Raw genomic sequence first — 24,582 nt, forward strand, 5'->3', positions numbered from 1 at the left:
TTAACATAATTCAGTTTAACATATTGCCTAGGTTGTCCTGACGAAAGGATGTCACTTCTTCATATTGCAAAATCCTGACCCCTGTATTATTATAATAATAATAATAATAAACAAACATTAAAGATGCAAAAATGCTCTGGTTTCTAAGTGCTACATGCTTTGACAAACTTGACAAATCTTCGTACATCTAAGAGTGTTTAGTTCTTAATGTTTTTTACTTTGTCTCACTTTTCACATACTGTATATGTAGATGTAGGCTTCCTCCGCAGGTGTGTTTCAGACTTATAGGAAAAACTGCTTACACCATTTTTTCACTTCAGTTAACAGTTTTGCTTGCCGTCTTTCTCCGGTCACATGCCGTCACTGTACATCACCTGCTCACAAATTTTAAGTTCTTATCCTTATCTTCTGGAGTCTAAGCAGTCAATATGATTGATCATGACTTTCATCAGCTGTGCAATACTGTTTATCACTAAATGTACAGTAAGGGCTTGCCTATCTGTAAGAGTATGTAATATTGAGAGGCGACAATAAATAGTAGTCTTGATGTTTTAGATAGACCTTTGATACAGCAGGTATATTTTTTTATCTCTCTCATTCACTCGCACATTTGCACACTACAGGCAATTTGGGGATGGCACTAATAAGTCCTAATCTACATGTCTTTGAATTGTGGAAGGGGAACCGGAGAATCTGGAAGAAAACCCACCAAGTCCGGGGAGAACATGCAAACTCCATGCACACAGACCCGATGTGAGAATTGAACCCAAGACCTGGAGGTGCAAGGCAACATTAAATATATATATATATATATATATATCCCTTTAACCAGAGTTTGTTGGTTTCAGGAACCCAAAATTATTCACTGAAACCCTTCTTTCAGTGAATAATTTTGGGTTCCTGAAACCAACATTACATTTTCCTTCATTTTCTTCAGTCTTGAATTGAAACTATTAATGTTATAAAATGCAATAACGTGTTTGGCTTTCTCGAATTAATGTAACTGGCAAGCAAAGAAAAGCATTCCCCTCCACCCGTGTGTAAGACTTGGCCGTGTCCAGCCCATCCTCCATGTCTTGTCATCCATGCAGCAGTAACCGCAGGTGTCCAGCAATAGCATAGTGCATACGTAATGAATAGAGGAAGAGAAAAGGACAGACCAACATTAAAAAAGGAGCAAAATCTCTTCCCTGCAGGAGGCATGTCCTCACACACCCCCTGCATTGGTGAAGCTCTCACCCCCCATCCCCACCCCAACCCAATTAATTGGGTAATTGGTGTAAAAACTACCACCCTGTCAACCCTGTCATTAAATGTCCTTTCTGCTGTCCCTTCTTCACTGAAAATGTTCATAAGGGAAGCAAGCACCCATGATTAGCAGCATGATTCTCCTTTTTAATCGTCAGCCCCTCAAAGGGTATAATTATTACCTCAGTGGCTGATATTCATTTTATTGGGATTATGCAGAATATGGGTTTGTGAATGAGGACCGGCTAAAGATTACTTTTTTTTTTTTTAACAGCTGCCCTATGACACATCCTGTATTTGCAAGGTGGGTATCAATTACATAAAAAAAAAAACCTACTTTGAAGCATAAAGACTTAAAGCAGCCTAAGTGCAGAAGCATGCATTTAAAGTCTGAGCCAAATGGTCTGCATGATCCTTCCTGAACAAACTATATTATAACGATTATCTTGTACCTTAATAATTTAAAATCTCAGGCTTACAGAAAACTCGTATTCATGTCTAGTGTGTTTTTCCTTGTAGAAATGTATATACAGATTCCTTCATTAAGGCTCAATTAGATGCACTGGGTTCTTGTGTAGCACTCTGCACTGAGTCAATATTAGTTCATTAATTCGAGCAAGCTTTTCCTGTACAGTGCTCTAGTTCTATCTTGTTTAACACCTCCTCGAATTAGCATCAATTTAGCCTTGTAGTTTAATCCGGTTTGAAGATAAAGTTAAACCCATTACGTTTTTGTTTTGCTTTAGATTCTAGTTGAAATTAATCCCTCTGATTTGTTTACACTTTTTTTAAAGCTCAGTTGCTTGGGTTCAGTTGTCATTCGTTCAGTTCAAGCTGGAATTATAAAAATCGCACAAAGCTGTCTTAACTGTGCGATTTGTTACAGATCGTTTGTTGATCTTAATTCAGTCTCATGCCCTTTTAAATGACGCAAATCTTTTCGCAGATGTACAACTTCAGGACAACATTAAAGTTCTGATATTTGTATTGGAACAACAATATATAAATGAACAGGACTGTGCCAGCGGATTGATTTAACCGTATCAGTGGTGGCAGTGTTGAGTGTAACGCGTTAAAGTACTTGGATTACGTTTTTGATGTAACGAGTGATCTAACGCATTAGGTCTGCCATTTAAGTACTCACTTATTTAGTTATATTTTCAAAAATGTAATCCATTATTCAGACAATTACTGTAATCCGTGAGCCAAACAGCAGTAATTCTGTTAGTGTTAGGCACCGTGAGCCGCCGCGAGTGACCGCATGATGTCACGCGAAGTTCTGCAAGGTCCGCGAGCTTCCGCAAGGGCCGACGCGCGGAAAGATGGAACCGTACTCACAGCACCAAAACTCGCGGTGAATCATGATGAACCGTACTTACGGCCATCGCGTGAAACCGCGTAGGTGAGATGAGGGTATTAATAGTTAACAGATTATGGGCTAAACTTCACTGAGTGATGATGGTAGAATAATGATAATTAGTGCCATGTTCATTCTTGCGAAAATCTGTTTGCGTAATTTTTGTTGTTCAGGACTTAACAATATTCCTGAGGAAAAATGTTAAGACCCTCCTCTAGCTTATAGCTCAGCTCCACCCAGTAGTCGATATTTTTATACAGTACAGAAACAGAACAGACAGGACAGATGTGTGTTAGAATTAGAGCGTTACAGCAGTATGTGTTAGACATTTCATAACAGACTGCTTTCTTAATGAGAGAAAAATCGAGCTGTTTTTGGGTAAGTGCAGATCTGTTCCTGAGACTTAGATCCTGAAGTCTTACTATTTTTAAGGTTTTTAAAAGATATATTTTTTTAAACACACTGCAAGGCTAATGTCGCTAACTCACTCACTCACTCATCGTCTATACCTCTTTATCCTGTATTCAGGGTCACGTGGGGCCTGAAGCCTATCCTAGGAGGCTTGGGGCACAAGGCAGGGTACACCCTGGACAGGGTGCCCATCCATCACAGGGCACACACAAATACACTCACACACTACGGTCTACCTGGGAACAACTGGGAACGGCAGTTAGGCTAATCTACATGTCAATGCTAACCACTACACCACCCATGATCCAAACTATAGCTTGTATTGCAAGCTGAAACAGGATGAAGCGCCAGGATGGTGTTTTTGCGAAATAATGATATCAATCGGAGATTTGGTGTGAATTGCTGACTATTTAAGCCAATTTCACAATTTCATTGGTTTTAAATTGCAATAGATCTATTAAGTGTCATTTTTCAGTTTTATCCCATCGAGTAGTTGGCTATTGTGGCGCTACTGTACAGTGTTTCCCCACACCTATCGTACGCTTGGACGGGGCGCCGAATTACAGTATATTGATGGCGGCACAAGTATATTTACCCACCCTTTAACCTGTCCAGGAGAACAATGCCAACCACGATCAATTAACTAGTAGTGGACAGTTGCCTCTAGCACTATCGCTCTTGTTCCTGTTTATCCTGATGCCGTGAGAGTGGTGTACTGAGAGGCAGTAATTCCAGCGGATGCCAGTTGCTGTATAAATAATAATAACGGTCGCACTTGATGGTCACAAAGTTTCTATACAACCCAGGAAGATTAAAACTCAAGTGACAACACAGCATGGCTTAATGACCGATGGTGCGGAGGGGACGACACTCATGTGCTCATATGGATGTCTTGCCGGTGTGGATTTTCTGATATGACGGATTGATGTCACGTTGATCTTTTATGACAGATTGACATGACGTGTCCCACTCCTATTAGAATTTCTATTGGCCTAAAGCTCAAAGCCAGTTAAAGCTCCGTAGCAAATTAATCCTCAGATCCCTTGCCGTTGTGTCGGAGTTATCCGAACTGCTGGTCTAGAGCGAACAGAGACCTACAGTAACTAGCCTTTCTAGATCTTTATAGGTTTTTTTTCCCCCTCTTCCTGACGTCAGGTGTTTCATTCACAGCCTGTTGAATTTCCTGCATTTCCTTTCTTTCGAACACCCATGTGAGAGATGGCTTAAAGCCAGCAATCATCTCCAGCACACATGCGCGATCTATAAGGAGTGTACAGCCACCAGGGAGGCTGATCATCTGATCATGTGCTTAGCATGCCATCGATAGCTTTGTCCTTTTCTTCGCCATGGATTTTTTTTCCCCCTCGAGGCTGTTTTTTTTCCCTTTTTTATTTGTGTTGTTATTTTTTTGTTGTACCCAATTTACAAGCGCTGACATTTTCCATTTCACACAGGTTAAATAGACACATAGCTGCCGGTCCCCTTATATAGTGCTGTTGTCGTGTAGGATGAGCTTATGATTGCCTTATCGCTGTAAGACATCTTTTGAGCCGCCTTCCCATGTGCGTGATCAATATAAAACCCACAGCAGCCTGGGAAAATGATCATTTGCTTAGCGGGATATTGAGCGGTTAGTCCTATTTGGCTAAATTCGGTGCCAGCTTGTCTCTTCTCTTCCTTACATTTGAAATTCATGATGATCTCCGAAAAAATCTCCTTCCTTTGCTCATTCATTTTAACATCCGCCATTTTGGCATCTGTTGTACATCAAAGAGCTACTTGGAACGCTGCGATGCCCGACATCACATTTTTGAAAAACTTAATACTTAGCTGCAGGCTAAGTGCATTGCATTGGTTTCTCTGTTCTCGTTAAATACCGCCACCGATTTAAACCCCTTCCTGTGGTTTATGTGTATATCTGCTCATTTAGAGCTGAAAGTAATAACCATGGCATTGGCACATCGCCTGCTGCACCGGTTATCTCTAGCAGGAGTTTTTTTCATTTTTTATTTTTTTTAATTGTGGTGAAGAAGGGGGAAAAGAGACTTTTTGAAAAAAAATATATATATAAAAAAGCATTTTCAGTTTAATTTCAGGAGGAAAATCTCTTTTAGCATTAATAGAGTTCTTGGCATCCTGGAGCAGCACGTCTCAGTGTGAGGTTTTTAATCGAACAAACCTCCTATCATGTGCAAAGCCACTCGAGCAAAGCAGCAAGCAAACATGCAAGCAATCAAGCAAAAAATAAACACGTTTGATTTATTACACAGGGCAGGACTTGAATTTATTATGAGCACAATGCTTATATTTTCTTGATGCAAAGGCAGAAGCTGTTGGATTGTTTTTCACTTTTATAAACGTTTGTACGTATGAAACTTTGTCACACTTTGCTTGAGAGTTCCTGGGAGGCCAGCGTTTCAGACAGTCCGATTATGGTTCCGGCGTGCTGAGAGAACTTTCTCCCTTGATGGTCTCCAAGCGCTAATGAAACGCTGGGATAAGTGCATTAGTGTAGCATGGGATTATGGAGAGAAATAAAGGGAGGTTTTACTCTCATAACGGTGCTCTTTTATTCTGCGCATTCAAGGGTTTGTTTTCAATGTCCCTCGTATAATAGCACAGGGACCGCTGTGGGCGAGTGATGACTTTGAACCTATTTAAAAATTTATTGGGAACTTCCTCGGATTTGTTTAGTGCTTCCTAAATGCGAGAATCGATCCATTGCTCTGGAGCGTTCGGTGCTTTTACTTGATGTAGTATGACAATGCCCGCCTTCCCTGACAGCTGGAAATGTGCTGAATTTAAAACGCGGGCAGATCGTTAGACATGAACCTCATGAATTTTCAGAAGGTCGGAATCGGTCCGGCTGTGCAGCGTTTGCTCTTTTTATTCCCCCTATCCTTTGTGTCATTTGCACCTTATAGCATTAGATAAAGGCTTGTGTCGGTTTGCCGGCGGCGTAAACGGACATGCTGGCAAATCCTTATAAATAAATGATAGGGTGCCTTTTTTTTTTTAAACCGTCTGTCACTTTCATTCACTCTTTCTTACTACTCTATTTGATCCGTGCAATGTATAGAAAGTCGACTGCATTGTTCTTAGCGGTTTAAAATTATTTTGATGAATCTGCAGCTCCGAAGCACAAAACTTATAAGCCGAGACCAGAAAAGAAATTTTTCATTTCTGGTTTTATACATAAAAAAGAACATCAAATGAAGTTTGATTTGGCAACCACTTTGTTACTAGTGCATACAATTGTACAGTACGCAGATACAGATCATGAGCTTCAGAATGGCTCAACTGATACCTTCAGATCAGCATCTTTTATTTAGTACATCATCGTAAAGACGTATGATGCTTTAGTGATTTTATAAAGCATGCATATTTAACAACATGCAGAGGTTTCAATAGAAAGGTCCTGAAGGTATTGTGATTTTTCTGCGGATAACAGGTGCTAAATAGCAGTGTCGTGTTTCCTCACAGCGGTCGCTGTGTAATATCAGCGCTCCAAAGACGTCTTTGTTTGCGTCTGTCCGACAATCCAAGCACACAAGCTGTCGTCCCACGTCAAGTGTCGACCGCACGCCCTTCCGCCAGCGGTCAAAAGTCACCCCCCAGGGTCACACAGGAGCAGACGTGAGACAGCCGTGACTTTAGGATGCCGTTGCCGTGGAGATGGTGACTGGTCCGAGACAGAGATTGATCAGCTAAACAAATCGTAACAGCCATCTGCAAACACAAACACGGCGCAAGGGTTATATAACTGTTATTTGTTCAAATGCTACTGGGAACAAAACACTCTGGAGCATGCTACTATTCTAATTTACAGCTCGCTCGCGTTTGTCTTTGCTAACGATACCCAGAAAATAAATGTAGCTCGTCATGTCCATAATAAAAACTTTGTCCTAAATGAATGTAAAACATCAGAGCTGGTCGGGTTGTACAGGAAGTGTTTTTTCTTTTTTTCTCAACTTAATTCTGTAATGAAATGGAAAATTTAACAGCACTCATCCGTGCTGACAGTTTTCTGCTGCTACGCTTAACATTTTAAGCAGATTCTGGTGAAAATATTTAATATACCCTGGTCTGAAAAAGACCGAAAGCAAACGAACACGCAGCTTCTTTTCTCTACACAGTATCACGAAAAATTATTTGCCTCTTCCTAATTTGTTTATTTATTTGTTTATTTATTTTGCATATTTGTCACACTTCAATGATTAAGATCATCAAACAAATGTTAAAATAATTCGAGTATTTACAAAATGCAGTTATTTAATGATGATTTTATTTAAGAGAAAAAAAGCTGTCCAAACATACCTGGCCCTATGTGAAAAAGTAATTGCCCCCTAAACCTAACAACTAGTCTTGCAACTTTGGTGGCAACAATTGAAGTAGAGCGTTTGCAGTAAGCAGAGAGCGTCGCTGTGGAGGAATTTTGGCCCGCTCTACTTGGCAGAATTTTTATAATTCAGCCACATTGGACGGTTATCGAGCATGAACAGCCTACAAAGGGGCAAATACTTTTTCACAGCAGTGTGTGTGTGTGTGTGTGTGTGTGTGTGTGTGTGAGAGAGAGAGAGTAAATACAAATTTTTTTTGTTTTTATTATGGGAAAAACTGTCCAAATCTACCTGGTCATATGTGAAAAAGTATTTGCCCCCTCTAATATGGAAAAAGAAAATCAGGGGCAGATACTTTTTCACAGTGATGTAATACAGAGGCAGTCAAAAAAAAATATATAAAAAAATAATAATTATATATATATATATATATATATACACACACACACACACACTCACACTCCCGGAAACAGAAAACATGTATAAATATTTTGATACTAAGTTTTACTATGCGCCATATATTGATGTACTGTATATGATAATATTGTTTACGAATATAATATATATACAGTTTTATGCTATTTTTTCCCCCCTAAAATGTGTATACATTTTTTTTGGCCGACTCTTTGGCACACTCTGTGTGTGTGTGTGTGTGTGTGTGTGTGTGTGTGTGTGTGTGTGTGTGTGTGTGTGTGTGTGTGTAAATATCTAAAACATATGCACGCACTTTGGCTCTCTATCAGATGGAAGTGTAAAGTGTTGTCATGACGAAAGTCAATTAAGGCCGATATGTTACTATAGATTTACGGATGTGTGTAATTACATCTTTCTTTCAAAGCAAAGTCTAATTAGGTTGAAACGGAAAAAAACCCCATTAAATGTGCAATGAAATTGATATCGACTTGTTGATTTTTGTTCGCCAGGGCCAGCCAGTGGGTCAGTGCGACTTCAGCAGGCGGATGCTGTGTATAGAGAAGGAAATCATCTTCCCTCGCTCAGAGAAAATAAAGATGGGTCAAATCGACAAGACCAAGGAGCCTTTCAGCGTCAGGAACAAGCCATTCTTCGACCTTCATGCAGCACGGAAGGTATGTTTTTATTTCTTTTTTTTTTTCTTTTTTGTTTAATCCCTTGAAACATCAATAATGGCTTTTTTTTAAACAGGCTTGCTTTGATGCACGTCTGGATATTAAAAGCAGAGGTTAGATTGTTTACTCAGAAAGCATCAGGAGCACCTTGGGAACTGGTACTTTGTCCAATTTTGCCCCTACGCCGTTTCAGCACACTAAACAAAGAGCATTTAAGTGACGGTAAACCACTGAGCCTGCATTAAACTGTGTTGTGTTTTGTTTTGTGTTGCTTTCTGTAATTTGCCACTAAGCTCACCTTAGACAAATGTCACACCAGGTTCAGTGTGGGTGTCTTCTCACACATCCATGGCTTTCTAGCCAGTTGAACAGTGGAAAGAGTAAAGGCTACGCCTCAGCGCTTATATTTGCTTAATTAAATCAATCACAGTAATCTCTCAATCCTTACTAATTATTACAACTGTCGAGCCCATGGGAACACACACCTAGGGTGAAGCAATACTCAAGCCTCTGAGCAGAAGAAAAAAATTGTAAACACACCTTTATCCTAGATGCACTCGATCCATATTTACTTTGTCAAGAAAGGTGTGTTCACAGAATTGTGGAAAAAAAAAAAAAATAGTAGCAGTGCCACCATCAGTACCAAATACTGTTTTAAAATTCAATATCGCTTATTTAAAAGAACCATGTTTTGTGCATGTTCAGGACATTATGGCCAGTTTGATACTATTTACAGGTTTGCACAAATGTAGAGTTAAAATTAAAATCATATTAAGTGAAAAGGAATTTCTTGGGAAGTTCTTTTCCCACTTCGGAGTAGCGAAAACGTTTCAGAACTATAAGTTCTGAATCGGAATTGGGTCACATTTACCTGACAGTGTAAACGTAGCTAAAGTTAATGTTAAAGGAAACTATTGCAGAAGCTTATCTACACACCCTTTGGATTGGACCCTATTCTATGACTGGACTCATTCACAGATTAATTTAAAAGTGTTTTCAAGGTTTGGATCGTAGATTCCAGCTCAGATGTCCACTATGTTTCCCTACAAGCACGTCCGGTCATTCCTTCCACTCTTGTTTAGGACATGGCCTCTACGGCATCTAGGATACAATAAACATCTATGTCTTAGAATTGGTCTGGCATCTTTCTCAAGCATTCCAGTCGAGCTTCATTCTTATCACTCATCTCTTTATTGCTGCATTCTGTTTTACTTTGTTTTTCAGTCTCATATGAACAAGTCTATTACCCCTAGTCCATCTTGGGCTCCTTCGTGACCTAATTTGTCAGGCGGCCTTTTACAGGGTGAAGTCATGCTAGCTCGTTCTGGTGGCTGAAAGAGTCTCTTTATTCTGTGACCATCTGCTGAGTGCGGAGCGCCGTCTGAGACAGAGAGGAAGAAAACAAGAGAGGAATAGTGCGGGAATCCGGTGCATTTGTCCTGATGGATAGATATGCCTTCTTTTCCATGTGAGGAAAACAATCGGGAATTTCCCTGCGTCTCCTATTTTCATTCCAGACTACAGTAAAGCTCTTCAGAGCTTCTGTCCGGGAGGGTCACCGCGGCCAGCGCGACTCTCGTTCGTAATTTCATCAGTCTCGGGAATTCCCGGGTTTGCCATTACAGACAGAGACCCTCGTTTATATCGCAGGAACATCTGCCAGAATCCTTTTCTCCTTCACAGACTCTGAGACCAAAACAGCAAGTTCCAAAAAACCCACTGTGTATATTGCGTTCTCTCTCATCCTTTATCATCATAAAACGGGACGGCAGCCCGGCAGCTGAATAGAGGAAGATGAGTTTATATTGGATTAGCTTCAGCCCGAGCCAGTGTTAAGAGCCCATTAGAAAGCCGCGTAGAGAAGAAAATGGAGGTGATGCAGAGCCTCGGAGTCATGTTTAACAGAGCTGGACTGAGAAGGAAGCCTGGCCCTCGAATGCCCTTGCTCCCAGATAGCGACGCGAAGAAAGTAAATGCCTGTTCAGCGGCTCACTGAGGTCAATAAAGGCTTCGAGTTCACTCGTGAGAAACACACATCTCAAGTGGACCCACAGGTGATGCACACTGTTGCTCTAGCGGAGGTAATTAGTGCCGAGATTAAAAAAGGAATTCAAGTTTGGTTTAAATTCAGGAGACTCTCAGCTGATGGAAAAACTTCAATAATTCTGGTGTACTCTCCAGTGCTATAGCTGTGGGACAAAATGAAATTGAAACACACACTGATTGCTGATGATTCTGACCAGTACTACTGCCGTGAATAAAGTGAACCATAGCTATCACATCCAATAAAAAACGATTCGTCCCCAACCTACAGCAGATTTTTAATCATGTAGAATTGGTTCAGTGAGGTACTTTGGTTTTACTGTATCCTTAAGTGTCAGTAACCTGGGACTGCTTGTTGCTCTGCCTACAGCTGATTGAAGTTCTTGTTTTATAAGCAAGGTCTGGTTGCCAGTAGTATTTTTACTTAATTCGTTAACAAATAGCAGACGATCTTTTCAGAATCAGGACACCACATGTTTGTAGACACCTGACCAACATGTGTTTTGTCAGGCGTAGCTCAGTGGTTAAGGCATTGGACTACGGTTTAGAAAGTGCCAGGTTCAAATCCCATGACTATCAGGTTGTCTCTGTTGGGCCATTGATCACAGCCCTTAACCCTCAACTGCTCAGATGTATAATGAGATAAAAATATAAGTCGCTCTGGATAAGGGCGTCTGCCAAATGCCTAAATGTGCATGTGAGAGCCTTCGACAAAATTTTGCCTCAAAATTATTAAGGAAGATGTTTCTGTATGCTGTGTCATTAAGATTTTTTCTCTAGTGCAACTACCCAGTCAACTCCATACTATACATCAACTCCATAAAGGTGATTCCATGGATCACTTGGGTGAACTGGAATGTTCTTTATGGTCTTGCTGGACATGATTAAAGCTCTTCAATCCTCACACTCCTAAGTGTGAATGTTAGTAAAAGCAAAAGTGGGAACAACTCCGTATTAACGCTTATTGGTTTAGGATTATTGGAATAATCAGTGCTTAGGTGTATTTATACTGTACTTTTTTCTTTTTCTTTTTGTAGTGTGCATGCAGAGATATAAAGTAACAGTTCACTCACAGTATAACACATGAGTATAATAAGGTAAAATAAAGACATGCGATGACAGGCCACCAAAGCTCTCAGCGGAAATGTGGGCCAGTGAAATCCTTCGGTCAGGTTTTTTTATAATTTTTTTTTTTTTTTTTTTACAAAGAATCTATTTTAAAATTCATTTATAATAAACAAACAACTTGTTTTTTTCAGTATTCCTAATCCAAAGTAGAAAAAAAAGAATTGGCTTGTTTTCTGATTTCCAATTTTGTGCTTTAAAAACAGAAAAAAAGGAAGAAAAACGTTCTAGATAAGAGCCCTCACATTTAATAAATTTCCTTTTTCATCAGACATAAGCAGCATTACCCAGAAGTTTGTGTTTTTTTTCATCTATTTCTCCATTGATTTTTTATTTTTTTGGTTTTCTAATGAAAATGGAAGAACGAGCAATAAACATTTTCGGCGACTTGGTTACTTTTTGCTTTATTGTGCTGCATTAAAGCACCGCACCAGAAATGTTGTTAGAAGAGGATAATGATTTCTGAACTGCATTTCTATTCATCTTTATTATCGCGCTGACTAACAAACAAGGTCGCTATACATTATTCACATATTCACCGCGTCTTCGCCCGCAGCCAAAACATTGGAGGAATGGCTCATAAATGTATGATTTTTGTTTCCCATTTCCGATTGCCGTTCTCACAATTTAACACTTTTAACACTAAACGGGTCTTTTAGAGCCGCTGAAACAAATTGATTGTAACTAATAGCCTCATGTTGACATTTTCGAACTTTTCTCATAATATTCCTCTGCGTGAGGATTTGAACAGCTAATGAGATTTGCCTCATAGTGTTCCTCTTTTATCTAAAATTATCTCCTTTTTAATTAGGAGATCTACAGCTATCTCTGTTTGCCTTCAGCCCTGTATCCAGCTGAGATATCTTCAGGAATTCGCCTAGTAAATCCCCTGTTATTAGTTCTCGTTAGATTCTTTGGCAACCGCGTGTCCTTGTCAATCCATTTTAAACACCGCGTGTGTATCAACGCCCATGCGACGAACGGTACGCGGCGTGAAGTCTTTCAACAGCTAATGAAAGACTGCTAATTAGTTTTGTATAATTGAATAGTGAAGGTTAAAAGCTAAGGGTTTCTTTACTTATGGGCATCGTTAATAAGTCCCAAATCATAAGACAGTGTCAGAGAGGCTAATAGCATTTTGATTTCTCAAATCAAAGAACCCACAGGTGATGAGGTTTTGTTATCCCAGTGCATAATCTTTTAGCGACTTGCACAATGTTACTAAAATCCTGCATTACGCAAAAAATTTTAAACCAACGGTGGCTTAAAAAAAAAAAAAGAAGAAATTTTTACTATTGTAAAAGATAGCTCTGTGTGCCATCGTTAGTGCGGAGGAACGCGGGTTCATGCTTTCGGGTTCATATCCCAACAGCTTCGCTCCTAAATCTCATGCAAAGCCTTCCAGAAGAGTGAAGCGTCATATGACAGACAGCAAATATGATCAGCCGTCCACAAACTATTGGCCATTAGTTGTAAGTTATTAATTTTTGTTTTTGTTTTTTTTTGTCTGGAAGAAAAACAAAATAAAGGATAGATGTAGAGAGAAGAAAAGTCTCACTTTGTGAAAGCAGAGCAAGCTTTCAATCCAGGGTGAAATTGAATTTTCCGAGACGAACGCGTACAAATTCTCCTCCTGCTTTCATGCGCGCTGGAAGATTGAAGGGTTACCTGACGTATCGGCTGCCAAATTGGAGTGCAAGAAACTGTGAAGGAAATGAACCGCTTTCTGAAGCAGCGCGTTGCCATTCTTTACTTCGGCTCTGTTTTCCATGCCACACAAATGAATAACAACTCTTCTAGACTATACATATATAAACAGTACATCTCGCTTGCTCTGTTTGATGAGACATTTACTTCTCTTAGCTTAGAGAGAAAGCTGCCGGTGGTCACTTTTGAGGGCGTCTCAAGGTCAAGGCTGATTAAGATAACCTTAGCTTTCGGAGCGGATGACAGGTTTTACAGCAAGGGAGTGAAGTGCAGAAGCTTATTATAATCTTCATGTCCACGCCGTGCCTGTCTCCGCTGTCCTTTTTATTTCGACCTCTCTAACCATCACGATACCGAGCTGTCGTCTGAGCAAAAGCAAACATGAAATTGAACCGGTGTTACTTTTGTTTCATGAAGAAAATTTGCATTAAATCTGCGCAAAACCTTTGTCCTTGGAGCCTGATTAAAATGTTACAGCTGGTGTTCTCGCTCTAAGTATAATAATGAGCCTAATTACAAATATTGTATTGTTGATAAAGCCTTATTAAAATGTCTGGGACCTATCAACCGTGTAATACTTTGCCTTAGGGTTAATACTTTATATTACATTCCGCCCGGATGCCACACGCGCCCGGCTGTTCAGCCTCTCTGTAGTAGTTTGTGCTCTAAAATACTAATGGTTTAAAACTTGTTCCTTAAAACGCAAGATAAGCATTTGGTCTACCTCTGTTTCATAAGCCTCAAGTCTAGTCATCAACCTTTTTTCTTTTTTTCCTCGCGCAACGATGCCGTCTCACGCACTCGGAGGCGTTGTTCAGAGGGCAGACTATTCCTGTATGCTCTCCCTTTTTTTTTTTTGTTTCTTCTTGACCAAAATCGAATTTGAACCATCGTCTCCTTGCTGAGGCTTTTTCCTTGTTGGAGGCACTATATACCTTTTCTAAGTCTTCGCTCCTTAAGGTATGACTATGCTGTATATTGTGACTCATCGAGGAGGTCACACGGCTCAGCAAGAGTCAAAAATAATCCAGCAATAAATACCGCCGGCCGCCAGGGAGCTCAGTTATCGACATTGAGCTGGCGGACATGAAACTAAAACTCATCTTTCTCTGCGACTGAAAGTCATTTCTTCTGAGCAAGATGTTCAATGCAAGAAACGGTTCTGGCACCTGACTGCAGAAAATGAGGCGCCAGTATTTATGTGAAAACCGTCCAGCCCAGTTTTGATGGGTGGAGAGAGCAATTTGGATGTCTTTCACCGTTTTGGCAGGAGACCAGTGACCAACACAGGAATAAAGAAAGAACGAGCTGGAACCCACATTATGGTGCATTTTTCTCTCTCTCTCTCTTGCTGTCTTTCTTTTTTTATTTATTTATTTTTTGTTTATCAGACTAACAGACATATTCGTTTGTTACCTGTGATCAAGCCTGTTTTTTTTTTTTTTTTTTTCTTCAAAGCCTCCTTGAATTACACAAGCCATTATGGAGGACATGAAAGTCTTTTATCTGCAGTCAGTTCTGAAAAGTTACATTTCTTACTTTCAGGCTTTGAGCAACTTATGAATTTATTTATTAAATTTTTCTTTTTACATTTAATCCCTCTTCTTCTGACCTCATCTCAATGATGAGGCATGCATACAGAATCCTCCTTCAATTTGTGTCTCGAAGTCTTAAGACCTTGTGCGCCTCCCTCATTTTGCTAATCTGTCATTTTTCTGATGGAAGCACAGGGTCTTATTAAATCTCACCGGCGCGGTTTAATTTAACCGGAGCGAGTTCAGAACGAGCGGCGCTCAAGTGCCTCGTCCGTTAAAAACACGGACAAAGTCTTCAGGATCTGCCCAAAAATATAAACTGTCTCTATTTCCAACTACATTAAAGAGGTTTGTTTCAGGTGTGTTGTGGCAATTAAGAGCCCCAGAGTTTCCAAAGTGCTGAGGGAAGCTTTCCAAGCGGTGTCCAGCTGGAGACCCTGCTGTAGCTCTCACCACACTGTCTGTCCCATTATGCATCGAAAGCACAGTGTTAATTTTTCAACCCAAATGTCTACTGTGTTGTACGCTCAGCAGATCGGTGCAGCAGCTGCGGATAGAATATATTAGACCATCGCTCTTTGCCTCATTCTACCTTTGTTTTTTTTCCCACCATCTTCCTCTCTGGGGATTAGTTGGAGACACTTAAGCGTCAGGATTCAGCTGTTGATGTTGGTAACATTCAGCACTTTTTCATTGTCTAGAGAGGTATTCAAAAGCTTTACATCCTTTTCCAATGCAGCACACACCTGAGTCAGGTTTTACGCCAGGAGTTTGCTGCTTGCTTTCTTATTTAGTGTTTTTATTTTTATTTTTTACCTTAAAAAAAGTTTCCAGAGACAGTGTAGTAGAATAGTGCGGATGAATGTTTCTGTGGACTGACAGTCCTGATTTGGTTGTTTCTTCATGGTTTAGGAGTTTGTGTAAGACTGGGCAAGTGACTTTCTGATTAGGTAACCAGGATAAAATGGTAACATGTACACCGATAAAAACCAACCAGCTGAACTGAACAACACTGATCACCAACTTTAAACAAGTAAACTGGTGACAGGATCATGGGCACCCAGGGCTCACCAATTTGGCTTTCCAAAGCTCAATCTGTCTAGTTCGATCCCACAGAAAAGCCAATGAAAAACAAATCAACCAAATTAAGTAGGCAACAGAACACCCAGTGCATCACAACCCTGCAGACAAAGACCCCAAGGTCATCGACCCAGCCTCAAAAGTCCCCAGATCCCAATTAGATCGGGCACCCAAGGCTCACCGATTTGGCTTTCCAAAGGCCAGCCTATCTGATTCGATCCCACACAATCCAATAAAGGATAAATCAACCAAAATAAGAAGGCACCAGAATACCCTGTGCACCAACCCTGCAAACAATGATCCCATGGTCCTCGACCCAGTCCTAAAACTCTACAGATCCCAATCAGATTGGGCACTCATGGCATGAACCAGACAAACAAGTTTGCTCCACATAGGCCTCACCCTGCAACCCACAGCACCCAAATGATCCACCGACACCACAGCACTCTCCCAGAGACCCTACCGAAGGGGCCAAAACCTAGGTAGTTTTAATGTTAATCTGATTGCTGATCGGTGCATTTATACAGCTGGTTAGCTAGTTACAGTTACAGTACAGGTTAGCTAAGTACAGCGTTACAAATGTGATGAAAAAAAAGAAATCAGTACAACCAAAACTTTGTGCACACATCCATACGTAATGCTGTCATAAACTGTTACATACAGTAGGAGGTCTTTTTATGGTCCAGAAATGCCATTGTCCATGACTGATACCATGACTGAAAATATGGTTCTCCGAGGCTGGAGTAGAACTTGAGTGTCCTCCACACAGTCCTGGTCTCACCCACCTCCTTTGGGAAGAACCTGGGCCCCAGAGCTAAGAAAGGACTATGCTGTAGTTTTGAAATGATTGATGGACCGCTGTCTTCATACTGTACTACGTTTTGGCCATATGTGGTATGTATGTCAGGTTCTCTAAAAGAACTTTCCTGCAGATTCTCCAAGTATTCTCAGTAAAACTTAACACTGAAATCCTTCTAAAACCCCTCCTGAGATACAAGGAACAAAGAATTCACAGTTTTATTGTAGTAAATTTTTTCGGCATTGCTACTGTACATGAAGCATGTTCAATTTCATTACCTTTGAAGGTGTTTTTGCTTTACAGCATTTCTTTACATGACTTTTCGACTTTGTACCAAGGACTGTTTTTTTTTTCTTTCTTCTTTTTTTAAATAATTTTTTTATTTTCTCTTAATAAAAATGCAGCATGGACCGACACTTAAATTTTTATTTTTTCACTTTTTATCTGTCCTTTTTATTTGTCCTTACTCTGCACCTACACATTATCATCTTGATGGACTGATTGAAGCGTGGTTATGTTCAGGGAACAGTTATTAAGTTGTCGCTCGAGTGGAGAGATTTCATTTATTTCTGTCTTTTTTTTTTTTTTTTTTTGGTAACCAAGGTTTCTCCCAGTTCAGTGTAATGCATTTGTTTTCTAAGCAGTGGGCTTGTCATATCTGAAGTCACATTAATGAGGTGTTTGCTCAGGCTGCATTATTTATTTAGCATTCTGTCATCATTTCAGCGCTTTGACTGAATGTAGGTGTGCAGCGGGGAGGTGCTGATGTGTTTATAATAGCAAACAATAAAGAGGACGGTCCTTTATCAGAAAAGACAGTAGGTGCGCTTCAACATACGCCACTGTTAGAGATGCATTCAGTAAGTTTTCTGACTACAGAGTAAACTGTTGATAGATTGAGCGGCGTGTGTCGGAAGTTTTGCATTTTTGTTTTTTATCATAAATGAAATGCTGGCCAGGGGACTTTTAGTTCTGCCGGAAACACTCTGTTTTGTATATGGTTTTCTGTTTTCTCTTTATTCATACATATTTCATGCATTATTTATCAAAGCAAAGACTAACAGTTTTTTTTATTCGACATGAGATGCACAAAATGTGAGTAAAATATTAAACAGGAGGTTTTTTTTTGCCCATCCAACAGTATGCTTATCTTGGGTGGTGTTGGTGGTGTATCATTTCAAGAGTTCAGCTCTTAAAACACAAGCATGCTTTTCTTTTTCGTCAGAATCACAAATGTCATTCTACAATATTTATAAAGGGCAATAAATATACCAGTGAGCATTTCAAGCAAACCATTGGGACGTCACAGTGGATATTTACTAGGAATTTGATACTGATAAGAATATTGTGAATAAAATAAATAAAAACAAGTCTAAAACAGTAGGTTGACTAAACTGGAGGTGACTAAATGCAGTACATGTAGTCAGTTGTGGCTTCACTTGAGTAAACCATCTGGTGGAAAGTCACTTAGAGGTAAACTACGTATATTGCCAAAGGTATTTCCACGTCTGTCTTCACATGCGTATGAACTTCAGCAACATCCAACTCTTAATCTGTAGATCTTTATGGTGTTGGTGCCGCCCCCTTTGCTGCCATAACAGCTCCAACTCTTCTGGGAAGACTCTCCACAAGGTTTGGGAGTGTGTTTATGGTTATTTTGGACCATTCTTCCAGAAGCCTATTTGTGAGTCAGACACTGATGTTGGACGAAAAGGCCTGGCTTGCTGTCTCCACTTTAATTTATCCTAAAAGAGGATAAGAACCTATCAAGTTGAGGTGCAGGCCAGTCAAGATGTTCCACACCAATCTTGCTCATCCATGTTGTTATCAATCTTGCTTTGTGCACTGGTGCGCAGTCACATTGGAACAGGAAGGCGCTGTTTTCAAATTGTTCCCACAAAATTGGAAGGATGAAATTGTCTAAAATGTCTTGGTACACTAAATCATTAAGGGTTCCTTTCACTGGAAGTAAAGTGGCCGAGCCCAACTCCTGAAAAACATCTCCACACCAGGTCCAACATGACTGCGCACCAGTGCACAAAGCAACGTCCCTAAAGACATGGATGAGCGAGGGTGGTGTGGTGTGGAGCATCTTGAATGGCCTGCACAGAGACCTGACCAAAACCTGATAAAACACCTTTGGGAAGAATTAGAGCAGAGACTGTGAGCCAGGTCCACATCTCGTCCAACATCAGTGTCTGACCTCACAGATGTGCTTCTGCAAGAATGTTCACACAGGTTCCTGTGCATGTAAAGGCAGGCAAGTGAATACTTTTGGCAATATAGTGTATGTCGACATTCTGAACAATGTGTCCTTTCTTTTCTTTTTTCCGTCACTTTTTTGACAATTTATTATTTTTTTTCTTTATAATTTAATCTTGGTTTATTCAAACTGTGCTTTGCCCTTCCAAACGAGAGGTGACATGTGCTTCCTCCATGACATGCAGCTAGCGCTATCCACCCTCTTCTGCATACATGAACTTACAAATACCAATGACTGGACAGTGCGGTTCTGATCGACAGAAAAGAGGAAGCAATTTATCTGAGGCCATTAATTGATTTAATACCTCAAAGTGTTTACATTCGTCTCCAACTTTGCACAAGCACCACTAAAGCAAAACACTGCAATGGTCTCTGACCTCAGCCTAAGGGTTATTACAGTGAGCTTTACCTGATAGACGCTGTGCTCACGTCTGTCGTGATTAGAACTTAACAGGAGACGCTTTAGAGCAGATGCTAACCGCAAGCCTGCGTTGCAGCCGTTTGTTTATGCGTGAATAGACAATTAAAATTAAACAGTGTAGATTTTGATTACTGCTAAGTTGTAATTCAGCGGGACGCAAGCTTTTTGCAGATAAATAATACAAGGGCATTTTAGCACACTTCACAGCAAGAACATCATCCCTCCTATTTAGGTATGCGCTGACTAAAGTGTAAAACTTTTGAAATAAATTGTATCATTAGGTCAAAGTTTAAAATAGTCGCTTCATTTGTAGATTTCATGTTAAAAAAACAATGATGCATGCAAAAGCCTTTCTGGGAGAAATACAGTTGACTAGGTGAGGGTACACTTTGTATAGTGTACCATGGGAGGAAACCGAAGTACCAGGAGGAAACCCTTTATGCGCAGGGAGAACATGCAAACTCCACACACACAAAGACCCAAGGCGGGAATCGAACCCTCGACCTTGGAGAGGCATGGCCACAGTGCTAACCACGACGTCACCGTGCCACCATTAGGCTAATCAAATTATTTAAAAAATTATCATTCGTTTGCAGCGGAAAGCAGTCAGTTTTGCTTCCTTGACGGTCTCATCGATGTCATTCAGACTCCAGCACTTGATAATAAAATCTGTAATAAGTAGTCAAGTGTAGAACCAGCCAAAGAAACCCCATTAGTCGAAGATCATCAAGGCCAAGGACAAACGTGCATAGATTACTGTCTGTTTTGTTGATTCAGACCTTTAGATGAATCATTTGCACTGATCCGTGCTGACTACAACTATAAAATCTCTCGAGGCAGCGTTTAAATGCCTATTATCCTTAGTTTAATGGGTTGCTACAGTAAATCTAAGCAGCAGCAGGCCAGACAGGGTCTTAAATGCCAGCATTAAATCATCTCAGACTTTCGGCATCAGGGGTGCTTTGACATTTGAGCTGAACGCACACTTGAACTCAAAGGCGGTAAGAATTGTACAGGAAACTGAGATACACCCGGTACAATAGAAATCTATCTAACCTTTATGGAATGAAGGACTGGATTCCACTGCAAAGCAGAGCACCTACATTGTCTTAGATTTTCTTTTTTTTTTTTTTTAGTTTCTTTTTTACTGACTGATCTTGAGATACAGGAATCTGGAATTTTTATTCATCTTTTTTTTTTCCATGTGGGTTTAGAAAAATTTTGTTGTACAGTGGCATGACTGTTATCCATCATCACTTCGAAAATGTCAAAAAGACGTGGGACGGCTGGGGCGTTATCCGCACTCGCCAAGACCTTTTTGTTTTCCATTTCCTTTGTTTTTATTACAGCTCATCTGTCTTAGAAGAAGGCTCAGGCGAGCCATTTGTCTCTTATCTCGCTGTAATCCACAATCTCCCTAGAAACTACCATGACATCGTTAATCATCCTTATGGGCAATAGCTGTAGAAGATCGTTTTTCTCTTTTTATTTTTTTTTTATAATAACTTTTTTTGGGGGGGGGCTTTAAACGATTTCACTTTAATGATCATCGATGTGCAGCGGTTCGTGTTCAGTAACCAGCAACCAAGCGTGCTGTTACACAAGCCATATTTCTTTCTAGCAGCGCTCAGTACAACCAGACCGCCACAGTTCCTAGAGACATTTGCGCCATTCAGACTATTTAAGGATACTTGTGAATGTATCAAATGGCACTGTTTTTTCTAAAGCACCTGTTTGGAGACAAAAGAGCGAGGAAAAAAAAATGTTATAGTGAGATTTGAATGATTATTAAAATAAGGCGGCACAGTGGGATGATGGCATAGGCGGATGGAGGGCGTTCAAATTCATTCATTCATTTTCTATACCGCTAAACCTGGAGCCTGTCCCAGGAGACTTTGACGCATGAGGCGAGGAGTCAATCCGTCACAAAGCACACACATTCAAATATGAACAATTTGGGAACACCAGTTAACTATAGACTTTGGGAAGAAACTTGCAAACTCCACAGCACACAGACCTGAGAACAAAATCAAACCTTTGATATTGGCGGTGTGAGGCCACAGTGTTTATCACTTTAAACATTTGATTTGTAATGGAGCTGTGTACTGTAGAAAAAATGATCTGCTCCCAAATGCCACTCCAAGGCACGGCAATGCATTCTTCCTCCCGTCCACCACTGGATGTTAAGGGGGACCTTTTAAGGACCTGTATGTTAAGGGTGAAACAGTGAAACAGAACATCTGAAAAAGGAGTGAAATGAAAGACGATCAAGCGGCCCAGAATGCATGATCCGAGTTACCTTTCAGCTGCAGAAATCCAAAACACATTTTACAGACCTCGAAGACTTATATTAACTTGTTTATGACGGAGCATAATAGGTGACCTTTAACAAAAGACGAACATAAAAAAGTAATTGTTTTCATGCGCTCCAGAGATTCATAAAAGATGCAGCATATTCATGGTAACACCCCTATTCCCACTAGAGTACTATACTTACTTGCTTTTGCGAGAGAGTTTTTGACAGTTTTGACTCAGCACTGGTATTTTGCCTACACACTAAGAATATTATTTTTAACAAAATTGAGTTCAGATGCCCATGTGGAAGGGATTTTTCTACCTTGTTTAGAGCCGTGTTGTGCATTTAAAAAAAAATAATAATAAATTCCCCCCTTTTTTTATCCTCCCGAACCTTGACCTTTCTGAGATGTTATCTACACCCCATCGTGCCGGCTCTAGTTTTGGGATTTATAGGAAACGTAATTGGTTTTCAGCAGCCACTTTTGGGCAGATCAGCAAACACACAATGCTACACACACTGACTGAGCTTCGAGTAAAGCTCTGATGCATTAAATCTCAAATTCCTTCCTTATCTAGCAAGTTGCTCAGTGTCCTTGGTAGAGTTTCCAGAAGTTGTTGAATGGTTTAATAAATTGTGCAGCTCGAGGTAGAACGTGGCCATGAACACGCAGTTGTGCGCGCGTTCACGTTCTCATTAATCTGTATTCTTAGCCGCAGAGCTGCTTCGGCCGTCCGAGTCGACAGCCTTGATCGAAAGAGCTCCGCTTTGAGATTTCATTTGGTATAAATGAAAGACAGATAGAAAGAAAGACAGGAAAAAAAACCCGACTCTCTTCATACAGCATCCAGAACATTCTTTCACAGCTCCTTAGAAATCACTCAATGTTCGTTCGGTTATGCTTCTCGATTTTAAATTCTTGACTCGAGACCAGCGTTCGAGCGTGGCCTGTTACAAAAGGGTTCGGGTCAGTAGCTTCAGCGGCTTCGTAGTGAAGTCCAACGCGTGGGCCGCTAAAGTTGCAAATCAGTGTGAAGAAGGACATCTCTGGGTTTATAATGGACTCCTTTCACTGTGGCTTCCAAGTTTCATTTTTAAAAAGTCACAAAACTGATGTCTGTTTAACGTAAAATGAAGAACATTTGTCCAAGCAGATGCGCCTAATTCGTCGCCGATGAAAGGAGAACTCGTCAGAAAGTTGGTTTACTCAGTTATTAGTAAATCAACAGTAACAGCTGCTTAGAAGGAGTCTAAGATCTTCTAGCTTGTGTTTCTTAATTATGACAATACAAGATGTATCCACGGCTGTCTGGTGAAACTCATCAGTAGTAATAATTGGTTTGTTTTGGTGAAATTTTGGATTTTTCTAACTGTAACACACCTTGAAACTCAAATAAAAGAAGGCAGTAAAATATGGTCTACATTTCTTATGTCATTTTCAAGACAAGCTGCAAGTTTTTATTTTTTTATTTATTTATTAAAAAATTATTTTGCCTTGGTTAAAGAGATCATACTGGCAATCCTGTAAATTATATGATATAGTTTGTTTAGTTTAGTTTTTTCTGAATTTTCAATAAATTAACCACCATGTTTTTTTTAAAACCCATAGTTACAGATCTACAGTTTTTTAATACCCATTTTTTTTTTTATTATTATTATTTTATTGTTTTATGCTTATTTTTTAAAACTTTTTAAGCGGCATTCATCGGAGGAGGAGGGAACATGTTTCTTTACTGTGCATACAACATCAAACTTGAAACTTAAAACTTGAAACACCAGTATAATTTTTATGAACACTGATATACATTTATGTTTATCTATGCGCTTGTATATTTAAATAATCGTTTCCTGCATGGCATTGTTTTGGCCCTTTCTTTTTATTTATTTATTTATTTATTTTATTTTATTTTTTTTTTACAACATTGCTTCTGTTCTATTAGGTTTTTGGGCATTTGCTTGTGCACAGCTGGTCCCACCACAGCATTTCGGTTGGGTTGAGGTCTAAACTTTGATTAGGCCATTCCAGTACTATTTTTGTTTTTCATCTATTTTGATAGTTACTGGTGTGCTTCGCATCAATGTCCTGTCGCATGACCCAATTTCAAGTTTTAGCTGTCAGACAGATGACAGATGACTTCACATTTTCCTGTAGAATACTCTGTAGAGTTCATTGTCGACTCAGTGACTTGTAAGGCCCCCAGATCCTGTGGCTGCAGAACAAGCCCAAATCATCACCCCTCCACTACTACTATGTATCTGTTAAAATGCTGTTTGGTTTTCCTCAAACATGTCGCTGGGCATTAAGGCCAAACATCTCCACTTTGGCCTCATCTGTCTGTAGGACATTGTTCAAGAAGTATTGTGGCTTGTGAAGAAGTATTTTGTGAACCTCAGCCATGTTTCTGTGGTCTTTTTAGACAGAACAGGCTTTCTCCTGGCAACCCTTCCAAACGAACTGTACACGTTCAGTCTTCTTCTAATTGTGCTGTCATGGACTTCAACATTTAACATGCTCAGTGTGAGGCCTGTAGGGCCAAAGATGTAGCCCTGTTTTTTTTTTTTTTTTTTTTTTTTTGTATTTGTCTGAGCATTGCACGGTCTGACCTTGAATGGTGAATGTACTGGGACGTCCACTGCTGGGACGATTGGCAACTGCCTTCAATGTTTTCCACTTAAAAATAACTGTAAAATGTTGAACTCCCAATTGTTTGGAAAGGTTTTCTTTTGTGCAGCAACCATTGCTCCAGACCAGCAAACCGCCAAAACCTCTAATTTTTATACATTAACTCAAATTTGTCAAGAAACTGTAAATAAATTTGACTTTAATCAAGATCTTATCTTATCATTTAGCAGAAATATCTTTGGGCAAT

At 39.9% G+C, this 24,582-nt stretch overlaps 1 protein-coding gene across 1 annotated transcript in view; it reads left to right on the forward strand.

Moving 5' to 3' along the window:
• The window catches only part of rngtt (RNA guanylyltransferase and 5'-phosphatase), a 115,558-nt gene that overhangs the window by 52,911 nt on the left and 38,065 nt on the right, over window positions 1-24,582 (forward strand). Inside the window, exon 11 of the mRNA XM_053488196.1 lies at window positions 8,280-8,444. Within this exon, the coding sequence (XP_053344171.1) occupies window positions 8,280-8,444 (165 nt within the window). The remainder of the gene's footprint in view (window positions 1-8,279; window positions 8,445-24,582) is intronic.

Source organism: Clarias gariepinus, chromosome 2, assembly GCF_024256425.1.
Source record: "Clarias gariepinus isolate MV-2021 ecotype Netherlands chromosome 2, CGAR_prim_01v2, whole genome shotgun sequence".
NCBI lineage: Eukaryota > Metazoa > Chordata > Actinopteri > Siluriformes > Clariidae > Clarias > Clarias gariepinus.